Consider the following 25,212-nt stretch of genomic DNA (forward strand, 5'->3'; position numbering starts at 1 on the left):
TTCACTGTATAGAATCCAAACCTTGTTAACTGGAGCAAACAGAATGTCCCCATTCAATTTTTTGTTTTGTTCCACGTGTAATTTCCAACCCTTTAAAAGTACCTTTTAATTTCACTCTTCTCAAATAAGTCAAATGTCCTTTGGATAAAAGTTTAATTCACAAAAATACATTGACCAATATAATGAAAATGTACTAAAATGTACTTTAATAATCCATAAAAGCTGGAACATCATTGACAGAAAAACACAAGAAGCATTATTAGAGTTGGTTTAGTATAATATATTTCAGCTTCAAGAGACATAGAAATCAATCCTTATTTTTCCCCATATTTCTTCTATAAAAAGGCCCATTTTTTTCTGAAGCATTATTATGCAAAAAATGGCATTAGAATATATTATGGGAGCTATGAAATCCCAGTGACTGAGTATAAAATTAAGTCACATCAAAGAGAGATATCTGCAGAAGAGAAGTCCATGAACAACAGGGCGATCAAAGAAAAAAAATATAATAAAAATAATAATACATATCATAGACCTTGATCTATCATCACTGACATGACAGGCATGGACAATAGGTGTATGGCTATAAAAAATTTCTCACTGATTTCACTTGAAAACATCTACACTTAATAACTGATGCATTTTTTTCATGCTTGTTTTTGAAGAATATTTATAATCATACAACTAAAGAGGTCAACTTCCATGTCTCTCAAATACGATATTGATATTGAAAACGATGAAAAATACTGAAGTTCTAAAGATGTTTTCCTTCTTAAAAGCGGTTGTTTTCATTTTGTCGAACCGCCAAATTAAATGAAACTAAGGGGCTGCTCCCTAGCCACGTTTTGGTGGCTCTTGGACACTTTTTTTTTATTCTTTCAGAGGCTTTGATGCACTTTTATTATCATGATCAACAATTTGTGGCATTTTGTTTGTTGGTGCAAAAATGGAGACTGTCCATTCGGGGGGTTCACACTGAAACTGAGACACAGAGGAAGGTCCTCAAAGGCGAGAGACCAGAGTCTTCTCCCTCTCTCTCTTACTGTCTTTCTCTCACTCTCTCTTCATTCTCTCATCTCTCTCTCCCCATCTCTCTCTCTCGCTCTCTCTCATGTAGATCATCCTCGTCTTTGAAAGGAGCAGTTCAGTCAGCTGATTCACCGTTTATGGCTGATGGAGGGAGGGCGGGGCTGGGTGGGTGGATGGGGTGGTGGGGAGGTTTCGGGGCTGTTGGAATGCTGGCACGTTCCAATCAGGGCAACAGTTCTTCATTACAGCATTTCTGCAACACAGCATAGAGGTTTGGTTAGTGTTAACTTCATCATTCAATGATCAGCCCCAAACTCACCATCTACAAGCTGTCACTGCCCTCTGCTGGCTGTTCAATGACAGTACACCTGTTTAAACAATACTATGAATGTGGGAGGAGAGAATGAAAACAAACTGCTAAAGGTAAAATTTAACTTCTATCACTCTTTCTTCTGCTGACAGCTTCTCAGAAATGCACAAACCAAGAAAACGACCTGGTTAACAATTGATACAACTCCTCCTTTTGCGTTAGATGTGATGTAGCCGTAACCTTGAATTCAATGCTATACTAATTCTTTTTGACTCAAAGGTTAAAGTTTAGAACCAGTTCTTGAGGATTTCACACAACCCAGGGTCTTAAAAAAACAACTCAGAAATTTCCTGAAAAGAATACACAATTTTCTGGTTTTCTGAGTGTCACCTACAGCCTCTTACAGTCTGAGAGCAGGAATTGAGGCCGGCAGTGAAAGAGAGAGTCCAGAGGGATGAAGAAGAGCCGTCCACTAACAGCTAATCCCTTATCCCTGCAGACACTTTCAGGACAAACAGGAGTTCAAGGGAGCTCTGAGTGAACACCACTTTATTTTGTTAACAACTTCTGACAAGTTGCTGTAGTTCACAGAACGGGGAACACTCCCTCTGATACTTTCCAAAAATGCATATGAGACTGTCAGCTCCTTCAGGGATGCTGAGAGAGAGAGGGTACAGGAGCACTGGTGTGTGTCTGGCTCTGATACGGACCCACACGGTCATCACTTTAGTGCAGCCACATCTCACAGGAGTGACTCATTCTGCGGTCGTGCCGTATTCGCATCCCAGCTGAGGTACCATAATTACTCGTTTCCCACTTGTAAACAGTGTTCACTTCCAAGTTGTAATTACGTCTGGGGAATGTCAGGTTTATCTGAAAGCTGCTGTGTATTTAACTTGCCGACAAATAATAGAGATGTGCAGGTTCAAGAGAATGCAAACGAGTAGATATTGTGCTACATGTTAAATTACACTCGCATACAGTAGCCATTAATAGCTTTTTCTAAATTATTGATACGGCTCTTAACTAACGACATGTGTGCTCACCACATGGGAATCACGGGAATCTTTCCCATCATTACCTTCACTCACACATGATGTGAATGTGTCACTGGTGCAGCTGCTGTCGGAAACCCTCTCTGCTCAGCTTGACACCCCAGCGCTGCTTTTAGCTTCGCAACTAAAACAAGGTTTGTGTGGAGCCTATGGAGAGCAGTTATCTGATCAAATCCCTAATGGCCTCGGGTTTTTACCAATAGTAAAGCCCGAGGGTGGAGCATTGGGCGAATTAGAAATAGAAGTGAACATATGCATAATCCTTCAAGCGCATACCCAGCAAGTTATGGGACGTCCGGGAGGTCAGTGAGGGCGTTTGACCTGCCTCACAGGGCTGAGTAGGAGCGTGGTAGAGACAGAATCTATTCATTCAATTGACTTGTAATAGTAGGAGAAGCACAGATTTAAGACCTAGATTTTAAGTAGTCCTGATCCAGGGCCATGTTAAGATAGTGATAAATAGTGTTATAACCGTGTTACTGCTGCTCTAAGAAGTCACAATATCCTGACATGCATCATTTGCAGCTGGAGTAACATCCTGCCAAACTTCTAAGCATCTACATCAAAGTATAAAACCTCAGTTACCAAGTCTATAAACTCTAATGGCAGCATCAGGTGTTAAGGTGATAAAACAACATGGGGCAACGTCTGACTCCAGACCATGAAAATAAATAAAGTCTGTGGGGAAATGAGGCCACCTGTTGCTTTATCTGCCCAAAAGAATCTGGGCAATGCTGAGAATTCTTAAAAGAGCATTCTGGAATACATAGTCAAACATTTAAATCTTTAAAGAGAGTTGCATTTTTTCAATCAAGTGGAACATATAAACAAAAGTAACCTTGTGTTGTATGAGGAAAAAAGTTACACAACTGTAAATACTAATATTCAGAACCACAATAGTCACAGTATGATGTCAGGAACTCCCCGGCAATTTCTCCCCCAATGAATTCAGCAAAATCAGAGACAGCTTGTAGCTTATGAGGTCAACAAACTGGAAAATGGCCACGAAGTGAAATGTCCCATTAACTTTCTCTCTCTGCCCCATCCGAGCCTGGCACTGTCGCCCCTCTCCCAGTGTACGGGGCTGCTCTGTTGTGAGCAGTGGAACAGTGAGGCTGTAATCCCATTAGTGCTGGTTCATTGGGCTGGCCAGCGTGTGAACGGGAGCATGGGGTGGGAGGGGGGGGGGGCAGACACCGCCCTAGGGCCTGTTAATGGAGGCCTCCCTCTCACACCCTTTGAACCTCCAACTGCCCAACACAGATGGATTCAGATGAGGAAAGCAGTGGGTGGGTGGGTGGCTTAGCGACCCTGATGGCTGTTTGAATAATCGGGTGTTATCAGTCAAATCTGTTTTATTTCCTCCTGAATTGAAAGTTAAAAGATACTAAAGGAGATTAACGTAAAATCTCTGTGGCGGGCTGGACTGAAATGTGTTGACAGAGATTGTAAGAGACTTAGAAATGACCAAAACATCAGGACCGAATCCCTCAACATCATAAACAGCAGCCAACGACTTGCTCATGGGCGCGTCAGCACAGTTCACACCCCCAGAAGTGACAGCGTGTACCGACGTCCTTCAGTTGAAGGCCAAAGTCTCACTCCTCGTTCTGCCACCCTACCTTTGGTCTCACACAACAAACCCAGGCTGCCACCAGATCTCCAGAGAAGTTGCGGTCTCATCAACAAACAGACGAAAAATGTGTTGAGGCCCCTAAATAACACATTTAGTAACTTCTTAAAAACAGACAAACAAACAATCATGCCGACTTCACACACAGACAGATCAGGTGCGTGGCAGAGTTTCAATTACTGTCTTCATCAACATCCTTTGCCACTTTCTGTGTAAATCTCAGTGTAACATAACGAGTGCCATGTCAGAAAGTGTGCGTCATTATCCACCTTTGAATGATTCATTCCACTGAGACACACATGAGAAGATAGTGGGAATTAGTGTGGTTGAAACTGTGACAGCAAACGTTTCTACCTGACATTTGAGTGTGACCACAGAAAGCACACATCAAGACTGGCGCCACTATTGCGGAACCCAGTTAGTTTCAAGCATACTGAACCCTTTCGGCTTCACTAACTTCAATTTTCAACAACACTGATGCCCGACTCAGTTATCTCCACGTGAGTGTGGGCGCAGATCATAAGTCCTCAGAAGATTTCCTCATCTGACTGAACCTAAAGTCATGTCCGAGAGGAAACTATCCACAGCCGAGGGGAAACATTGTTTACTTCGACTTTACATGTATGTTATATATAAAACCCTGCAGGATTATTCTACACTGCTATTACCAAGTTAACTATGCCTTATCATTACTGGCAGAGCCGCAAATCAGAAATAAATACTTCATTGTAATATTTTTGCCATTATAGGAACTGTGTACTAATGTGATGGAGTATTTTCATTTGTCCGGTATTTAAATTGGCAACATGCTGAAAAATCGACAGAAAATCTTTATATAAAGAAAAAAGGCATTACATACAGCAAAATATCAGTAAACTCAGAAATACATGAAAGCTTGTCTGTTGGACAGGAATAATTTACAGGAATCAGCCATCTGGTTTACTGGTAGTTAATGTTTTCACACTTCCTCAGTATCAGCATCCTGCTAAAACTACCCCAAACATTTTTGAGAAACGATTCAGATTTTTCTAGGAAACAACCTGACAAAAGACCAGGATTTCCTCAGATCAAAGTATCTGCTGAGCTCTGCTGAGTTTCGTATTAGAATCCAAACGTCATCAACAGTGACTCATTCATTCAAACAGTAATGATGGCTAAAGAAACGTAATGAAAGCAGCTCGCACTTTTGAAAGCTGACTCAGGGATGTTTGCTGGTAAATCACCAGCATCAGCCTTTGGAAGCCAAAATAACCTGACACATCCCACATATGCAAACTATGAACAAGAAGACAACCGATTCATCATCACATGGACTAGTTCCTCTCCCAGAAGAATTTAACTGTGTCCACATCAGCCGGCTGCACCTTGGAAAACTCTACACAGAAAGCCCTTTCAACAAAACACTAGGTCCAGTTAAATGAATCCAGGCCAGGTGAGGTGTGACTATGTGCTGACTTTATAAGGGATAAACTGACCTTGTTAGTTAGGGTCAGCTATCTTACTTTTAGCATCTGTTATACTTCCAGCACCTGGGTAAAGGACTATCTTTCTGAAATGTTTCCTGTTAGGTTTCTCCCATTTTCTTTCAAGTGTTTAAGAACACCCAGTAAAAACTGTTCACAAAATGTAAAACCAGTATCTCTACATTGGTGTAAAATATAGAATTTATATATATAAGATCCTTTGTAAGACCCCACCCATGAAAATCATCTTCACATCAGGGGAGCAGGTGGCTCTACACAACCACAACCAGCTGGTTTGCTGTGCTGAGTCATGACCACCCAAACCATGCCAAACTAGATAAGCAATAAGGACAAATATGCCGGGATAAAGTCAACACTCTTTGATAGAGTTTGGGTTCCTAACAAGCAGCCTTCACTTGACCACATTCTGACTGAGACATTATTGCACAAGCAAGTTTTATGGCAAGTGAGCTAATAGCTAAGAAGCTATGACTTCATTGAAAAAGAGAATTTGAGAAGGGGGTGAATATGTTGCCGCTGCAGAGCTGCAGCAACCGAACTGTACCACACTGAAAGAAAAATCAAGAGATGTCCTGTTTTGTCTCTGGCGTGTTTGTCTAGTTTTATCTAAAGCCATCTGCAAGTAGCATCATTATCACAACCATCTGATATCAGACACCTCACCAAAGAGAAGCAATTCACACACACACCTGGCTCAGAGCTGCTGCAGGGGCTGGAGGGGGGGTCTCTAAAGCAGGACACAGTTGGATTTCTTTTTCGCCTTCTTCTTTTCCACTGGCGTTTTCCTATTTATCTGTCTGACCAGGTCATAGAAGATCTAAGAGATACAACAAACAAAAAGAGAAAAAAACAGCAGTGTTGATACAGTTGGGAAACTCACCCTTCATTATCGTATGACACAAAACACAATGTTCCACCTTAAAGCGTGTGTTGAGTGTAACCGTTTACACACAGTTGGTTTAACAAGTGGCAGGTTTCATTGAAAGTAACTGAGCTCATTGCTTCCGACATTGTTAATAAACAATAGATTTGTCAAATTAAAATTCTGCTGATGAGGTTACTCTCACAATTAAACAGCTCCCTGACAGATTGGGTGAATGTGGCCGTTTACATTGTGGACATGTTCATCATACTCACATCGAGGACATTGATCTTTGACTTAGCAGAGGACTCTAAAAAGGCACAGTGGTTCCACTGTCTGGCCAGGTTCTGGCCCTGCTCCTTCCCCACAACACGCTCATCCTCCAAGTCGCACTTGTTCCCAACCAGAATCATCGGCACCTGAAGACAAAACAAGAGAGGGAGCATGAATATTTGAGGAAAGTTTGTGATATTGACTTAAATTCAGAACGGCAGCAATACTAAATCTTTTTGAAGTGTTTAATATTCTGAAAACATTGTGACAAAATGAATTAATCCGTACAGAAAGAAGAAAAACAGCAGATCTGAACGAAAAATGCTGATCTAACACAGATGTGTGACTTTTCTTTTGAAGTCGTTAACCAAGTCTACTCAAATAAATAGAGGGGAAGAAATAGAGGGAGGAAAATTAGTGAGTCGATAGTAAGGTTACAAAAGTGAAGCAGGGGTGGAAAATGAGCATGAAATAGTAGACGGAATTCTAGCGGAGCAAACAAAGCGAGTGAGACAGATTCATATCAACATTAGCACATGTTTTGTACAAGTGCCAATACAATAGCCAAACTTTAGTACAAATACCTAAATCATACTTTTTGATCCAAATATGACCACAAGAAAAAAGTTTTTTCGTTTTACTGGAAAATCCAAAATTGTATTATGGTACATAACACATGCTTTCATATGCAATTAAAATGAAGTGGAATTACCAGGGAATTCAACATAAAACATGGATGCTGCAGAAAACTTTAATGCTTTACAAGATGCAAGACTAACTGTTTGAAACAGACTGGAATAAAATGGCACTGCAGTACAACTAGTGAAACAAAAATAAGCATCTTTATAAACCTCTGCAGGGGAAAGAGGCAGAAACTTATATAACCTGTTACCTCAATGGTCTAAGACATATACCAGGACATAAAAACAGTGCTTATGACGACACTGTACGAATTCAATGCTGGATCATTCTTCTTGAAGCATTTAGAGCCAATGAACACTTCCTGCACTCACGGACGAGGCTGGACAATTAATCGAACATTAAGGTCATTATGCAACTCTTCAAACATAATGACTCGAAACAGCCCTAGATTCAGTCATTCAGTGTGGTCAACAAATGATGTCCTTTACACAGGCTACCGCCCACCCGGTAAATGGATCACTGGTAACATTAGAATTTGTGAAGGTTCAACGCGGTGGCCCGGGACGTGCAAAAATATCTAACAATATCAATAAAAGAACATGTCTAATAAAAGGGAAGCACATAATAATTAATAAAGTTAAGCAGCCTATTCATTTCAATCAGAAGCCTGGATGTGGGAGGGTCACAGAGACAATCAAGAAAAATCAATCCATCCCTCGAGCAAAGCCAAGGAAATCATTTAGGTTGCAAAACAGTGACAAAAGAGATTAAAAAATCAATAGGAACTTGCAAGGAAGGTAGTTTCTTTTATTTTTGTGTGTGTAGAAAGGAAATCCTCCCTCACTAATGCTGAGAACACAACCGTTGACATGAAGCCCAGCTGGTTTTGGAATCTTTCAAATACTACTGCTCTTCTTCTTTTGTGTTCTCACTCAGATGTTTTCACAACCAAGGTCAAAAAAACAAAAAACTTTCTGAGGAAGAGGGGAATAGTCCGGGCAAAACTTCAGCCCTTCAACTGTCACATCGGGCATAGCCGGAGCAGTCAGGGTGTCGGGATGCAGCTCATCCTGCCTGCTGTTTCCTAACCGGCTATCTAGGGAGCACGCTGGCCTAGAGGAAGCCGTGGCAGCCCCGCCCAGCCAGGATAACATCGCTTTCCTTCCTGAATGTTTTCGAACATTTCAGCTGGATTGCATGTTCCGGCTGCTCCCTGGAATTACATGATAGTGTGAGACTGTTTGTTTGTGGGAGCCTGTACGTTAATTTCGGCCTGCCATCCATTTTTACATTTAAACCGGGCTTTGCGAAACCTTCCACAGTGAAACCTTACGACAACATCCAAGCTTTCCAGAGGTCCACCGGATATTTGTGTTGTGTGGTGCAGCTAAACAAAGCGACAGGCGTAATCAACTAGTGGAAAACTTTGCATGCAGCACATCAGGTGCCAATAATATCAGCTGGGGTAATCTATTTGTGGTGGTCCAGCAACAAATAAATCCCTGCATGGGAAATCCTGCCTTCAATACCCTCTTCTGATCCAGAAACTGCCCCCAGTTGTGTCTTTTGGTTCTGGAAAAACTAGGTATATATGGTTATATCCAGACATGTGCTAACTTGCTCACACTTCAGTCCTTTTCCCACCCAGAGGCCACTAATGTTAAGAGGTTGTATTTGACAGTGGCCACATTCCTAATTTTTGAAAGTATAGGATGAATATTCCAGCGTCTTTTTGGCTTCCCTCTCTTGCTCTCTCTGGGCTGTGGGGCAGACGACAGGAAACTGCCATGTTTAGATTAACCCCACAGAGGTTGCTGCTTGATGTTTGATATCCAAACAAGCCTTTGCGCTGGACTGCTGAATGGCATTTCTCCCAGAGGTCCTGGGAGAACCAATGGTATGCCCTCCCAACACAAACTATGGGCCAAGCTGGGATGAGAAGGATAGAACGAGAGGGATGAAGGTATGCAAGAAGGGAAAAATCTTCGGTGTCAGCAACACACAAGGCAGCCTTAACCTACTTGAGGAATCCGCACAGCCCACAGAGAATCTGTATGCAGGCTTTTAACATGCTACAGACAGGTCCTATCGTGCTCACAATGGCATGCTACAGACTGGATTGCGGGAACACAGGATAGTGTAGTATAGAATATATATATTTATATATATATATATATATATATATAAATGGATGGAGTCAGTTGCTCAAAATGCTGCGGTGAGTCACAAGCAGCGAGTTGGGCATTACTGTCGTCCTACTCACAGAAGCAGAAACAGAAATGGCCCAGAAAAAGTCATAAGACCTCTCTTACATAAGAACTGTGGAAGCAAGAATGGGAAGGGAGCTTTTAACATTCTGGTGACTACTAGTCTAACGACTTATTTAAGGAGATGGAATTTGGTGTTTAACGTAGAGTCATAAAAACACTTGAATTGAGCTTGGCAATATTAGGGGCATCTGTTCATTTTGACAGCTTTGCAGTAAATGGTCCATGGCAGAGTTGAGAATGAGAACAGCTGCAGCAACAACCAGACTGTTCAAGCTTTCGCTCTTCAATAGTATGAAAGCTCTAACCAAAAAAAAAAGGAAAACATGTTAAGCATCTCCTTTGGTCGTGCATTCCTGCAAGGGGCAAAGAAAGATAAACAGATGTGTCAACCATCATAGGTAAAGCCTAAATCACCCCAGAACTGATAGCTGATGGAGCGGACGTAATAGCACGATAAAAAACTGGGGATACATTCAGAAGGAAGAAATAGAGAAGAAAAAGGACATTAGCTGTTTTCTGGCATGTTGAGGAGCCACTGATCCTGCAATCCATCTGTTAGCCTGAGGCTAACCTCAGCTCTCTAACCACAGAGGCTCTAATGAAGTACCACAGCCTCACAATCCAGTGTGTTTTTGATGAGCTGAGGCTTTCCTTGCATCCCTGACGTCCAATCACCCGCACAGAGTGCCAGACCACAGTGAGGCCACAAAGCAGGCCATAGAGAGCAGGGAGAGACACAGAGAAGGCAGTGAAAAGACCAGTCAAAACAGAAAGCAGAGAAGCTTACTGGAACTGATATAGAGGAAGGGGAACAGGAGGACAACCGGTAGAAAAGATGAGACAGAAAAGATGCAAATAGTGTAAAACTCCTTCGGCAGGCTGCAGAGGCTCCTCGAAGATGGTTGATGGGGAACAGAGAGCAACAGAGGGGAGGAAAGAGTGAGAGAGCAAGGGTTATGGTAACATTCAATCCCTCCAGAGATCACCAAAAAAGGGCATCTGAGATCCTGCTGACGCACTGCCCAACCAGAAAGGGGTTGGAGGGTTTACTCACTCCAACAACCTCGCAATTCACCAGAGATACAGACAAATGTAAATGTACTGCTGATAAACTGTGAAGCAAGAAAATAATTACATGAGACATGCTCCTCTATATCTCCTCTGCCGAGGAGCTGACTTGAACAGTAAAACCATATTGTTCAAAAAGCTAAACTTAACGCATCTCCTGCTGAGACATTGGCCTACTTTTTAGTGGACTAAGCTTACATGTGGGGCAATTCGGTTTCCATGTCAAACACAGATTAAGTAAACAAACCACAGGGACCTCCAGGACGCTAGTATCAGCCAATGATAGGTTATATACTGTACAAAAGTTTCACTGGGTTCTTTAGCATATTGTTTGCACACTAGAGACAAAGCTACAGAAATACCACAACAGCGCCTGCTTTATGTCAAGGTAATCCAAGTTTGTAATCACTGGCATGAGATGCTGTGATTATAGTGTTGAATGGTATCCATAGCAACAGTGTGATCAGCTCCCTGAACAATGTAGGCGGCTGACAACAGAAATAAGGCCTGCACCCTGTCTGCAGTATCTTCCACAGTTTCTGGTGTCAACAACCTATTCGGACATGACGAAATAAAATGAAGTGAAGAAAAGGTTATGTGAAAATGTGGAGAAGTTAATGTAAACATGCTTGTGGTGCTTGAGTGTGCACACTGTGTACTTACATCCTCTGTGTCTTTTACTCGTAGAATCTGTTCTCTCAGGTCCTGGAGGTCGTTGAAGGTGGACTGTGCTGTGATGGAGTAAACCAGGGCGAAGCCTTGGCCGTTCTTCATGTACAAGTCCCTCATCGCTGTGAACTGTTCCTACAAGGCAGAAAAAAACAAAGAGGAAGAACGGGGCATGAGCTCTGCCATCTGCATTTTATATACTGTTAAAAGATTTAAGGTCAATATCATATGTATAACCGTGTGACCTACTCAGTACATATAGTGAATGTTCAAGACAAAACTATTTTTCCAAGAAAAAGTGTGAAACGTTTGATAATTGTAGAATCTGCAATGGAAGGCTTTGCTTTCTTTGTCTTTTTTTTATAGTTAATTAAGAAAGCTGTTTGGGATTTGGGCTGTTTGTCACAGAAAACATGCCTTCTCTTAACTATTTGCAGATGTTTTTTGGACCATATGCTTATTGGAGGAAATCTGAGGATTAGTTGCAGCCCTGGTTGATGCAGAAAATATTTTTTCACAACATTTTGCAGGACAGAATGACGGCAACCTGCATATAGCATCAGGCATTCTGTAAGCAAGTAGCTTATCATCACTCTTCTAGCAAACTTGTGCTAGTTTTACATAAAAACTAGCACGGCTCATGAGAAACTTTGAAAACAAGTTTAGCCTATTAATGACAATAGAATCTAACTGTATAAGTATATCTTATTAAAAGTAATTAATCTACAATAACAAGCAATGTTTTTCAATCAAGGTAATATCCTACTATCAGTGTTTCCACCTTTACTTACAATGGCAGGATTCAATACATTGACTTAGCAATCATTACAAATCGAACGGCTGGATATTGACAGAGCTTTTAGTAGCGAGGAGTTCACTTACTGTGCCTGCTGTGTCAAGAATTTCAAGCATACATTGCTGCCCATCTACCTCCACTTGCTGTGGAAAAAAGGAAGAAACGCATCGTCAGAATGAGATAATGTAAGAGTTAATTTCAGGTCAGTGGGCACATCAAAGTGCATCTTGAGATTCTTGTATACAATAAAGTCCAACAGAGACAAATACAGAGGACAAAAGAGAATAAAAAAGAAAGAAAGAGAAGTAGAATAAAAGAAGAATTAAAAAAATTTTTAAAAAAAAATGGGAAATTATACATGAGTGAGAGAGAGCGAGAGAGAGAGACATGAGAGAAAAAGAGGAAAATATCATGACGTGAACTTGCAGAGCAGCTGCTAACAATCAGCTCATTCCACGCCAGCACTCGTGGCCTCTCCCTCGCCGCTGTCACAGGACACTCACCTTTCTGTACGAGTCTTCTATTGTCGGGTCATATTTTTCCACAAAGATTCCCTGTACGAACTGAACTGTCTGAAAGAGAAGACACATAGCAAGTCGACGTCAGATCATGGCAACCTTTCGAGACAACAACAAAACGTCCAGAGAGGCAAATATGGCAACGGTGCCATGTCTTCTAGTTTCTTACAACAACTGGAATGAGTATGTTGAGTTTGTTCATGGAGGTGATGGGCAGCAGAAAGAGTTAAACAAAACCCCCAGTACACGTTCATTTCCCCATCATGTGTGACTACATGCAAGTGAAAGGTTTGGCCTAAGCTACATAAAGCACTGTGCTTAGTGGCAGATTTACATCAGGGGTACACTGAGTTCACATGATAAAGTCTTAAGATTTAAACAGGTCAGCCTTCCAGTCTGAGGGATTAACCCAACTTTGACACCTGGTTAAAGTTAGCTACGCAGAACATGTAACATTTCACAAACATGCATGTGCTACTGAAAATCTTGCAATGACAATAAAATAGTTTGATATCTGCTAATCATCAATCCATGCAAAGAATATGAGACCTGATTTAATATTTAATGTGAGATCTACGACTGGAAAGCTTAGAATTGGCAAAAAAAGAATTGGAATCTGAAATAATTATATTTAAAAATCCTGCAGCAGGCATAGCTAGTATTTCAAAAGACTAAAACACATGTTTGCATATTTGTCAGGAGACACAAGTAGGGAATTAAGAACAGGACTGTTTCATCTGTGGTTTTATGTCTTTCTATATCACTGTTCATGGTTTGCTTTAGTTGTTCTACCACATGCCTTTCTGAAAAACCTAGCAAAATATGTTGCAATTTCATTGACAATTATCTGACAGTGTGCTACAAAGGAAGACAGAGAGGCAGGAAGGGGGTCAGGAGTGTGTGGATACTCACCAGAGCGGACTTGCCCACACCTCCAGAGCCTAACACCACTAGCTTGTATTCACGCATGGTGGGATTGTTTCACCGGACAGCCCAACGGTCTGCAGTGGACACACAGGGAGAAAAAATGGGACAAGCAGAATGAGAGACGTGAAGTAAAGCGAGTGAAACAAAACTAAAAATAAGATCTGCTCGAGCTAACTTTCTTTTTGAGCAAAACAAAGACATTAACCCAGACTGGTCTATTAAGTTTTTCCCACTCTAGAAAGGAGGGATTCTAGTCATTCCTGGAGGTTATGGACAAGACGCAGCACAACAATAGAGGGAACACCCATAAGTGGAGCTGCTTCAGGGTGGAGGAGGTGAAGAGTATGTGACCCCTCTCTAACACGAACCAGCTGTGAAGTGAATGAGTGTAGGGGGAACTGAGGGGGAGATAATACATGGATCTGGCAGATATTCCTCCGAATGACACCATCATTTGGCCTTTCCTCACCAGAAACACACCCTGCCGTCTGACTTTTAACCACTTGCTCATTCCTGGGATTGTGTAAAAAAACAGTAATTTAGACTAATGACAGAAAGCAGCTGAGGGAGGAGGATGGCTGTGATGGGGAGGAAATTGTGAAATCATAGTAATATCCCTTTAAGAGAGGCTCTGAATCACTGGCACACATTGTGGCGCAAAGTCAGTTGAGTTAGCCAACTGGGTCACTACAAGCTGGGCTACAGATACAAAGACTGAGATTAAGTTGTAGCTGGGTGAAGAAGAGGGCGATTTCTGATTGCCTTTTATAATAAATCAGATTTCCGGCTAACTGCAATTTCAAATGATGATTTTGGCTACAAAAAATGTTCAGCTCTTTGACATTTAGAAATAATCCAACATGGTTTGAAATTGGCTAAATAGATGTTAACATTTCTAGTAATCCTTCAAAGAAGAAAAAAACAATCCTATTGGATGACAGGTTTTCACTGCAGAGTTACAAAATACTCTGGCTGACTTGAAAGCTTCAAACCTTCAGCTGTTGCCATGGTAATCAATGTCCAAAATCAGTATTGGAATTATGTAATGATTATTGTTTCATATAGAGTAAGTACAGTAACATGTGTACACAAGAACCTGGCTTTATTAAAAGAACATTAATAAACTATTGTTTTAAAATTACAGCTTCAAAATCATTTAGATTGCAAACAGACTTATAATAGGAGGGACAATACCTCTTCCAGGGTCCCCCCCCCCCCCCCCCCCCCCCCCCCCCGCCAGGCTAAGCGTCGATTGTTTTTTTTATTTAAAAAAAAAAAAAAAAAATCCGTCACTCGCGCACATCAACAACACTTCACTTCCTCATTGAGCCCCGATCACAGACATGGCCCCGATCCCCAAGCAACCATCCCATTGGTCCAAACAGTCACATGTCCCACCCAGACCCATTCACTGACCCTCGGACATCAGAACGCTCCTTCAACACAGTGTTTTACTGAACATACGTCACCTTCACTGACCGTCAGACATCAGAACGCTCCTTCAACACAGTGTTTTACTGAACACAAGTCAAAACCAAACATAAACATAAACCTAGTCCGTTACACGATTAGGCTGCAGCTATTTGGTTTTATTTATTTAAAAATAGTGTACTTCTTATTTCATACATTTTCCACAAATATGAGGAGGACTCAAATAGCCCTACAAAGTTCTGTGTTTAATTTATTTCAAAGTAGGCCGACACTTGCCTGTGTATTTTGTTTGTTTGTTATTTTGTTGCTTGTCTGTTTGAGTAGCTGGCTGAAAGCAAAGAAGTAGTAGGCTTACCTTTTATTGGTAACCAAACTGTTACGGTTCATTGTTTCTGAAATAAGAGGCCTGACTGCTATGTTAATGCAGCACAAAACAAAATGTAAACAAAGGCTCAAATATTAAAGTTCAAAACTGTAGGTTTTAACTAGCAACTCCAACGTGATAAAAATAAATAAAAAAGAGGGCTTATAAGTTAAGTCAGCAGTGCAACTCAAAAAGATATCAAAGTATCTATTTAACCCCTTTTCAAAATAAAAAAGTTAGGTGTGCATATTAAACAAAGTGCAACATGTTTAGAGTATAAGAAACAATGGTGTCCAGCTCAACTCCCCCCCCCCGCCCCCCCCCACCCCCCCGCGGGTGCCTTCTAGCAGCCCTACCACCAGGCTTAGCAAGTTTTCTGGGGGAAACCCTGCTCTTCCTTTCCTATTCTGTACCCCCAATACATAGTTACACTATTGTTCCTGTTCTTGTTATATTTAACATTCTCATAAGAGGAGTCTCACCAAATGAGTCAGAAGCTTAAACTGAAAGGCGCAACTACTCGATTTAACTTGCTTCCAAGAGAAACCTGGATTTCTCACAATTTACCAGCACTGACAATAAAGTAGATTTAGAAGTTGAATACAAAACCACAACAAAGACTCAAATAAGAGTCCACGATCTTCAGATGACAGTTTTATAGAGCAGAGAACAGCTGCCAGTAATTACATTGGGAAAGATGGAACCAGAGATTTTCCAGGTTAAAGATGATTAATCTCACATCAAAATAGTTATTTTTCTTTTAATTGACTAATCAATCAACTAAGTGTTGTTGAGAATGTGATACTTTGGTGCCACATCTGATTCAAGCTCGACATTTGGTTGTTTCTTTAACTTTCTTCAAGAATTACTGAAGTGGTTTAACACCAGTTATTCTTGGGTTCACACCAGTCGACTCGTAGATTTAAATTTAATCAAACTTAGTTTTGTCTTAATACTTCTGGGTCCCTGTTTGAAAATTGCAGCTTGTTGGCATCAAGACCGTGTTGGAAATCAGAAGGGGGCTTAAGTTAAAATGGTCCCAAAAGAAGACAGCATAGCCTTGACCGATAAATCGACTCTTTTTGCAAAACCTTTTTTTTTTAGCAAAAATCAAAAAGCTAATCGGCAGCCACTGTGGGAAGCCTATGATCCCCTCCTACACTGTTCTCTTTATTGCAAACTCCATCAAAACACTCAGGGGAGGTGGACACAGGACTGAGGACCTCATACTTCAATCACAAGCAGTGACCATGTGGGATATGAAGCCCGGACTGTGAATAATTCATATTCACTAATCCTCTACGCACGAAGTGAAGTTCTGCTCGCACGGTTAGGGAGGAGCCATTGGAAGGAAACGAAAAAGAACAGGGCTGCACACGTGCCATGCAAACAGTCCGCGGCTGCACTTTCAAGTAAACAATCGAGTACAGAGTCAAGTGCATGCACAGCGTCACAATCACAATGTCACACAGACAATGTCAGACTCAGATTTAGGGGAGGCCTCACTTGTCAGCTATGTGCACATCACGTTTCTTTGTGCGGACGCTGTGGACTGACCCCTGCTGAGACAGATGACATCAGGGGCCCATTCTGTGACAGTGGCTGTTAAGATTATTACAGTATGTGACTGCTTCAAAGAGGTCTTGAAAAAGGACGTTTGCTCTTCTGAAAAGTGCCATCTTTAAAAATACTCAGGAAGGAAGAGCAGAACTGAGGTATATGCAAAACACCAAGCTAATTCATTTTTTGCCCAAAAAAGTACCTAGATCCAATATCAGCTAGAATTATCTGCAATTTTAAAGTTCTTCAATTTCGCGTAACATCTATTTATAATGAGCTGAAACAATCAATTGATTAAATTACTTGATTGACAACTATGTTGATAATCTGTTGATCGTTTTCCAAGCAAAACCTTATACTTATACTCAAAAAACAGCTTGGTCTCTAGAAATTGATGAGGGTCTTTTTGACCTTTTACAGACTGAATCACTTAAAATAAATGCATAATTTTAATTAAATTATTGGCCTTTCATTTGGTCACCTGTCAATATTGTCATATCCCCATTTTCACTTTAGTATACTTTACTTTTTATATATTGTTTGTAACTACAGGTAATAGTTAAAACTGATTATTTTAACCAAATCAATGATTTTAGTCATCGGATGTCTGTATAACAACTTTTTGGAGAAACAAGCTGAGCAAACGTTAATGCCCCAAGCAAGCCCAGCAAACAGTGTTGGAGTTGACACATTTTTAACATGAAATTGATTTATTTTGTGTTTTCACTGGATTTAAATCACCTGGTCTATTTGTTTTGGGGAGGAGGAGACCTCAGTGTATAATTTAACCCCTGAAAAACACTCCACAACATCTGGACAATAAGTTACCCGAGTAACAAGCTGAGCAAACGTTAGCGGCATCTCATCTCACAGCCCCCTCCAGGACCATTTTTCACAGTAAACTGCTTTATTGTGTGTTTTTAGTGGCTTTAATGAATTAGTCTTCAGATAATTCAGTTCTGCTTACAAACCTCGGCACGATTAGAACTGGAGGCGCAGCAGGGGAGCACCCACAAAGAGGGCGTCCTCTAATGTGGAGAGGTCTGTTGGATCCACTATCGAAACAGATTCAAACCAAGCAGATGGTATATTTACATTAAAAGAAGAAAAAAACTACGTCACCAGTTATTGTGCTGATGGGTTGTAGATCAGTTCTTCAACTGTTGTTAACGCCTCAAGACATTGAAAATGAACCGAGAGGTTCCAGACCAACATGTAAATGTTTTTTTGCTGAACAACAAACTGTATTGGTTGGAAACACCAGCAAAATGTTAAAGCATCTTGAATTTCCATGTATTTGATGCTGTATTCATTCCTAACGGAGCAGCACATCCATAACAGAGGATAAATATTGTAAACTAAATATGCTATATGTTATACTATGTTATAATATTAGCACAACACAGGAAGGCTTGGTAGATTTATTCTCCAAGTAAAAATATTCTCTCATTTCCCCCATAGAACCTGTTTTAAAAAGTGCTATATAATTTAAGTGATTACTATTCTCGATATTGACAGACAGTTGCAATTACATTGGAAACCTGTGAAGACCTTTTCCCACAAACAACTGATCTGTAATCATTAATAGGAATCGAAAGGACCAAAGTCAGAATGGATGGTAGCACTGGTTTTGATAAAATCTTCCATCAATGAGCAGAAGCAGCAGTGAAGGTTTTCTCAGCTCAGATGCGTTACTCCAGGCTTTCAACAAGTGGCAAAGTAATTGCTCTAAATGCCGGCAAAGACATAAATACCACCTTCCTCAAACCTAATGACATTATTGATCAAGACAAATTCTGCTACATATTCAGCAAATGAACGATCCCATCTCCTATGAGCCTTTTAACATAAGGCAATAACAGAACCAGGGACGAGATGCTCTTGGTCTAACTTCTATTCTGCGCTTAACGCTTTTACCAGGAAAACTAAAGACAATGCTGTACTCTCATTTGCCTGCCTACACACTCACGATGCACACAAACACGCACACAAAAGGCCATTTAAGGACATCTCCCTTTAACACCAAACGTCTCCCTGCTTCCACTGCCTTTTCACTACACACTTCATTCCCGACCAAACAAACACACACACTGTGGCCAGTGCTCTGCTCTCGTAGTAACCCTAGCAAATAAGGAGCGAGGGAAAGCCACATGCCACAGAAACATGCTCCACCATGACATCACTACATCACTCACCCTCTCCAACCAAAGTTATGCGTCCATCTAAGGCTGGAAATTGGACGAGGTGGCCCTGCTCGCAAGAATATGCAGCGAACGTGAGGCTGCATCAACTATAAAACTCAAAATTAGAGAGCGGGAGGGTACACAGCTAAACCGCAACACTCAGAATCCACTATTTCCTGTTCTAGCGAGAATAATCCGATAGCAACGAAGCTGTCACAGCGACTGACTCAGCAGGCTGTATGATTGGCAGCTGCCCTGTGTATCTCCCACCCAATGTGGATTGGTGAAGCTGCACACATCCGCTGGTTAAGCAAGCAGCATGACACAGACCCTTATGGCATCTTCTTATTTGCTTGCTTGTTGACCCACATGGTACTTACAGAAGCATCACTGTTAAAAAGTTTATCCCTTTGAGGTTAAGGGATAGAAAAACTCAGGGTTAGATAAAAGTTGTTCTGGGGAGGTGTTTTTAAATGTTGATAAGCTCCCGGTTACTCATTACCTCCACCAAAACCACAGGTCACGTCACTTGTTTACACTGAGCTCAGCATAAGAAACTTTAGGGGAATAAGCAATGTGCCACTGACAGCAGAAATCCTGTCAAGAAAATAACTTTAGTAGAAAAGAAGGAGCAGCACAGCTTTATTTCAGAGTTATTATTATTATTTTAAAATAATATCCTTATAATTTCTGAACCACTTCCTGGAAACATATTCAGGATTTCCAGAGCCAAGAGGATTTCCAGAGCCATGTCCTTTAAATTACTATTCCATTTAAACCAAAGTTAAAATGTATTAAAATTGTATTTGATTTCATATTATTATTCAACTTATTCATTTGTGCAAACTATGGTTATGGTTTATCTTACCGCTCCATAAAATCAAGTTCATTTCATAATAATGTTCCAAGATGTTTTCATGCTTAATGTGTTAACAAGCAAACATTCAGCATTGATGAAGACTCAAGTTTCTACAAATAAATGAATGAGTTATAAATATTCACTGCAGTTTAAATTTGTTTCACAGATATCAATTACATACAATAATGAAAGAATAACAGCATCAGTCTCACTATTAACTGTAATTACAACTAAACTACCTTGTTCTTACCAGGAAACTTTCAAGAAACTATTAGAATGAAATAATGGAACTGTAAAATAAAGCGTTATTAAACCTTTACTCTCCATACATTAAACTATCGGATTTCCTGTCGCCAAATTACAAATTTTTGCATGTTTATGCTGACCTGCGGTTCCCTATGAGCCTGGCTAATTTGGCAGTTAATGTGAATTAATTAACTGAGAGACCACCAGCTAAACTGTCTCCAATTTACCTGCAATTAGTGTCAAATTATATACTCCTCAGGAAACTTGCTAAGGAAGAAGGAATTTACAAGCTTGTTAAATAAAGTGGTACCAAAACAGTTTATAAAAGAAGAAGCTGTACGTTTTCGATGGCAAGTAGTCCAGTTACATATTTTAAGAAGCCAACGGGTGTGAGATAGATACCAACACAAAACATTTACTCAGGAAACCAAGACTTCTGAGTAATCAGGATGTTTCAAAATCTGACTTCAAGGGAAAAGACTTAAAGAGCAGTTTCAGTCGTCAAACTTAATGCACAATCTAATCTATCCTAACATGAATTTAAAAAGAAGTACCTAAAATAACCTAATGTTCCCCTTATCTATCTGCATCTGCCTTATGTTGCTTTTTAAACTTACCACAACCTATGACGACCCCATTAGTCAGAACCAGACTGCAGCAAGGCACAAAAAACTTCACTGTGACTTAACTATGACAAAGATCTGTAACTGACAAACACCATCAAGCGAATGCATCTGTGTCGCTGGGGCCTTGACCTGTAACCACATCCTCTTTCCAGACAGCAAGAAGGCTTCATGCTGATAGGATGGAAAAGGAGTAGCTGCCTACTAAAATAGCCTCTTCCAGTCTCTGTTCCTGTTCAAGACTCCAGACAGCAGGGCTTGTACAGAGAAGGAGGAAAGGAAGTGGGTGTAAAAGCTTGTATCTCATCATCGAAAAACCTGGGTTGTGGAGACATTTTGGGGGGAGTGAGGATGAGGCAGATGCATGATTTCTATCAGCAGAGTGAAAAAACGACCACTTTGATATCGTTACACTCATTGCAGACATGTCTTTTTACACTTGGGCAATGTGAGGCCATTTAAACGGCAGATCAGATGGTATTAATAAATACTTCGTGACCATACAATCCAATGTGAAAGTACGATGGAAAAACAACGTAGTGTAAAACAATCACATTAAGCTGTGAGGGCATTTGCTACAGGAAGCTGCGGAAATAAAAGGAAAAAGTGATCACGATGCACTGTCACAATAATAGTAGTTTTAGTTTAATAGCGTGTAATGCCTCTTGACAGACTGCAATTGGATTCACAATCAAATTGACTTACTGCCTAATTACGACTCTCCCTTTTCCCAAGGACATTGCAATCTGATCTTTTTCAGGCCAGGCCCTGCTGTATCATCTTTTATCAATAAAGTTGTTTGAGGATATTGAGTTCACACACTTTCCATGTTACACACCACCTCCGCAGCAGCAGAAATAAACTGGACCAGGCAGCTAAAAAAAACACACACACCCAGCTTGGAGCCAGACATGAGAAAGTGCCTTTAGCTGCCTGGGGTTATCTCGCTGTGAATCTACCTAATTTGCTTGTGGCAGCAGCATATGTTTATCACTGCAGGTCATGCTAAGTCCCTGCAATCTGTGGCTGTGCCTGCACCGCAGAGGAGCAATCAACACCGCCGCCTATTATCACACCACCGGAGCTTCGCCCTCACGATTAATCAAACCAGTTCAAATCGTAAAGCCCTCTTACTGATAAACCCTTTAAAAAATACCATAATCTATAATCCAGGGGGTGAGGGGCCAGCATCTGCCCATCAACGATCCCGCTACACGGCGGCATCCACGCTAAATCCCGTTATCAAGCTAGTTAGCAGAACGCCGCTAACTAGCTAGCTTTAAAACCGCTAGCCGAGGCTCGTTAGCTAGCTAGCCGACACATTCCTGTCCTCGGCAGTGTGACACGACCGCAGCACGGTTTCCAGAAACCCGACACAACCGGGCACATTTCGGGGCTTTAACACCCGGCGGCCCCCGCCAGCTGCCCCCGAAACAACCCGCATTCCGGTGCTATTCGCCGGGGGAAAGGCACCGCCGCCGCTCGCTCGCTTGCTAGCTGCTACCTGCCCTTCCGCCTGGCCTTGACTAGAAAATGGGAGTGCTGCTCACTGCCGTTTTCACACTTGGGGACAATTCCTCTCGTTTGCCCGACGGATAACAACACCCGTCCCGCAGCATGTGCCCGTCGTCCCGCGGGGGTCGAAGCTCCGTGCGGCGGGGCAACCCGGTGGTTCGTGGCCGCTTGGCAGCCTCTAAAGTCGGGTATCTCACTCACCGTTCGTCGCTCGCTGTCTCTCGCCGCTCCGCAAGTGTCAGCTCGCCTCCGGCCTGTGAGCGCACACACGTCACTCCCCACTGGTCCTCATGTTTCTTAAAAGGCCATGACACACACAAGAGAGACCCGACGCGTGCAGGACGGAGGAATTCACCCAGTGCTTCAATACACAGACACACACTAAACAAGCTGTGGTTTTCATTATCAGTAAAATACATTTATAATCATGTGCACTTTTCTTCTATTCTAAAGAACACGTCTTAGTAATAGCACAGTTACACGAATCACATTAACAAGAATGCATCCACTGATGATTTAAGCTAATTCTGTATCTTTAGATATATCTATTAGAGTACAGACCTCATGTTAATATATGAACTTTGTACAAAAAAGGGTAAATCATGATAAAAAAAAACAGTATAATGATCCACGGTGATGTAAACACATTTATTACAGAGGTCAGTTGTAAACCAGAGCAAACTTTGCAAACAGGGAGACATTATGATTTATTTTCCCACTTTTCAAATGTATGTCTTTCATACATGTGTAGAGCAGAGGAATCTAGGGTGCCAGGCTACTATTAGCCTTTTATCTACATTATTATGAACATTATTTTGATTGTACGTCCTTCTGTATGTTAACCTTAAGTTGTGCAGCACCTTGTTCTTTGTGTTAAAAAGTGCTCTATTAATGAGGTTATTATTATGATATACACATATCCAAATATGCACATGTGCATGCTTTGGGAATTTTGATTTGTTTTGGATGTACTGTGTTGTTTTGAGTCAAGGCTACTCCACAATGCATCCTCACTTAAAACAGTACTAATTGTGCAATAGTTCTCTGCTAAAAATAGTTCCTGCATGAATAATTGTTGTTAAACCATACAGGGTGCAGCCTTTATAGAAAGTTGCTGGGTCCACCAACAGAACAATCTTTTTGACTATTAACTGTTTCAGTCAATCCTTATTTCACACACCATGTTATTCAATTAATTGAAATAATAACAGATTCACTGATGCTGATCATAATCCTTAGTTGGAGCCCAAAGCATCACACATTCTTCAAAGATGAGCTGCCCTGTGGTTTTTAAATCTGTCACACAGTGCAAAAGTGCAAAATTGATTGAATATCTGAAATTGTTGTGTTTAACCGTATCTCAATAACGGATCATGTATCCGACCAAGAGAGATGGTATCATATGATCCTGGTGCTCCATGAGCCAGAGCAGTTCTCCTCTGGGGTAAATCCACATCCAGCCTCAAGTCTAGAAGCTTGTCTCATTCTGAAATCATGTCTAAACAAATCTGTGAATGCTTTTTAAGAGAAAATGCCAAGCAAACAAATCTGTGAATATTAGTATCTCATTACACAAACAATCAAAAATATCAAACAAATAAATATACACTATTAACATGAGGGCTTTGCATTAATGATGACTGTAAGTCACCACCCTGCTTTATTTTGTGTTAGTCACATATTTTGAAATAGGGTTACTTATATTTAAACATCACACCCACTTGAAGGACAAGTTACTTTCTGGTTGGGAAATTTGCGGAGGAGTGAAAAAAGGCAAACATAGATCATTAGTGTAATAATAAAATAACAGAGAAGAGGAAATAACTAAGTCAAAATGCCACAATTTGGGAATTTACTGTTTTGTGAGTCTTAGAAGCACTAATTATGTCTCACAAAATTAGTAAATTAAAGCATCAGATAAAGTCTCAAGTTGTAAATCCTCATAGGAAACTTTCGATTGAGTGTCTTCAATAAACGACTCAACCATTAAAAACATATTGAAAATTTCCCTTTCAATGGTGCAATAGTGTTTATATTAAATGATTGGAACTCAGTTAAAGCTCATATAACTGTAAAAGTTAAAATGACAGAAAAGATTACTCCTCAGTTTCTCATATTTTAATATTCGCTTCTCCTTTTAATTTTATAATAGTAAACTGATTATTTTTGAGTGTTGGCTGGACCAAACAGGCAATTAAAATATCCAGATTACATTTTTTCTTTAAAAATTGTGACAGGCATCCCAGAATTCCCAAAGATCAAGGGATACATTTGAATAATCCAGAAAATAACAGTCAGACTCTTTCCCCCTAGACAAATCAGATATTCAAAGTTTATAAAGTCATCTGAAACTTTTATTTTACTTTTGAAACCTCTCACTATTCAATGTTTGGAATTATTATCTTCTGATAACTTAAAAATTTGATCAGTTTTGTTGTTGAGGTTTATGTCAAGCCCTTAGGTTGTCAGGTCTCAAATTAATATCACGTAATGTGTTTTTACAGCTCTGCTACAACTGGTGACACAGAAGTTTCCTCATGCTGCCTCCCTCTCCCCCTCTCTCCTCGTGTCCTTCACCTGTACCCAGACTGAGCTGGCTTCAAACAGATAAGGTATATGACGCAGACGTAAAAGAATGTGAGAGAAAAGTGTTTCCTCATGTGTCTCCTGCTGTAAACACATCCTAATTAAGACAGTCACACAGATTTGAGACAGAAAAGAGAGCAACACATGTCTGAAATCTCTTTGGGAGGAGCCCCCTCTGGTGGTGAACGAGTGATTCTGCACATGGAATGTGGATAATTAGCAGCAGTGTGAACATAAAAAAAACCCTCAATCTGTATTTTTCACAGATGAGAAATAATTGGATATATTTATTAATAATGCAACAAGAAA

General features: G+C 40.7%; 1 protein-coding gene across 2 annotated transcripts; it reads right to left on the reverse strand.

Moving 5' to 3' along the window:
• Positions 1 to 256: 256 nt before the first annotated feature.
• Positions 257 to 22,588, reverse strand: LOC132999791 (ras-related protein Rap-1A). Of its 2 annotated transcripts, none has more exons than XM_061069562.1 (8): positions 22,519 to 22,588; positions 13,522 to 13,610; positions 12,595 to 12,663; positions 12,178 to 12,234; positions 11,290 to 11,430; positions 6,649 to 6,792; positions 6,201 to 6,328; positions 257 to 1,282 (listed from the first exon to the last, which is right to left on the reverse strand). In XM_061069562.1, the coding sequence occupies exons 2-7, from the start codon at positions 13,576 to 13,578 to the stop codon at positions 6,239 to 6,241; spliced, it is 558 nt and encodes a 185-aa protein (XP_060925545.1). In that variant the 5' UTR covers positions 13,579 to 13,610; positions 22,519 to 22,588; the 3' UTR covers positions 257 to 1,282; positions 6,201 to 6,238. The 2 variants fall into 2 exon arrangements, with proteins under 2 accessions (XP_060925545.1, XP_060925546.1); XM_061069563.1 differs by lacking the exon at positions 22,519 to 22,588 and adding an exon at positions 19,087 to 19,180.
• Between the last annotated feature and the right edge of the window lie 2,624 nt (positions 22,589 to 25,212).

The sequence above is a fragment of the Limanda limanda genome, chromosome 4, assembly GCF_963576545.1.
Source record: "Limanda limanda chromosome 4, fLimLim1.1, whole genome shotgun sequence".
Classification (NCBI taxonomy): Eukaryota; Metazoa; Chordata; class Actinopteri; order Pleuronectiformes; family Pleuronectidae; genus Limanda; species Limanda limanda.

Coding starts and splice junctions, on each gene's coding strand:
- LOC132999791 (XM_061069562.1), bottom strand. CDS start 13,578: ATGCGTGAATACAAGCTAGTGGTGTTAGGCTCTGGAGGTGTGGGCAAG. Junction 12,664..13,521: donor GTGTGGGCAAGTCCGCTCTG/GTGAGTATCCAC, acceptor CTTCTCTTTCAG/ACAGTTCAGTTCGTACAGGG. Junction 12,235..12,594: donor TAGAAGACTCGTACAGAAAG/GTGAGTGTCCTG, acceptor TTTTTTCCACAG/CAAGTGGAGGTAGATGGGCA.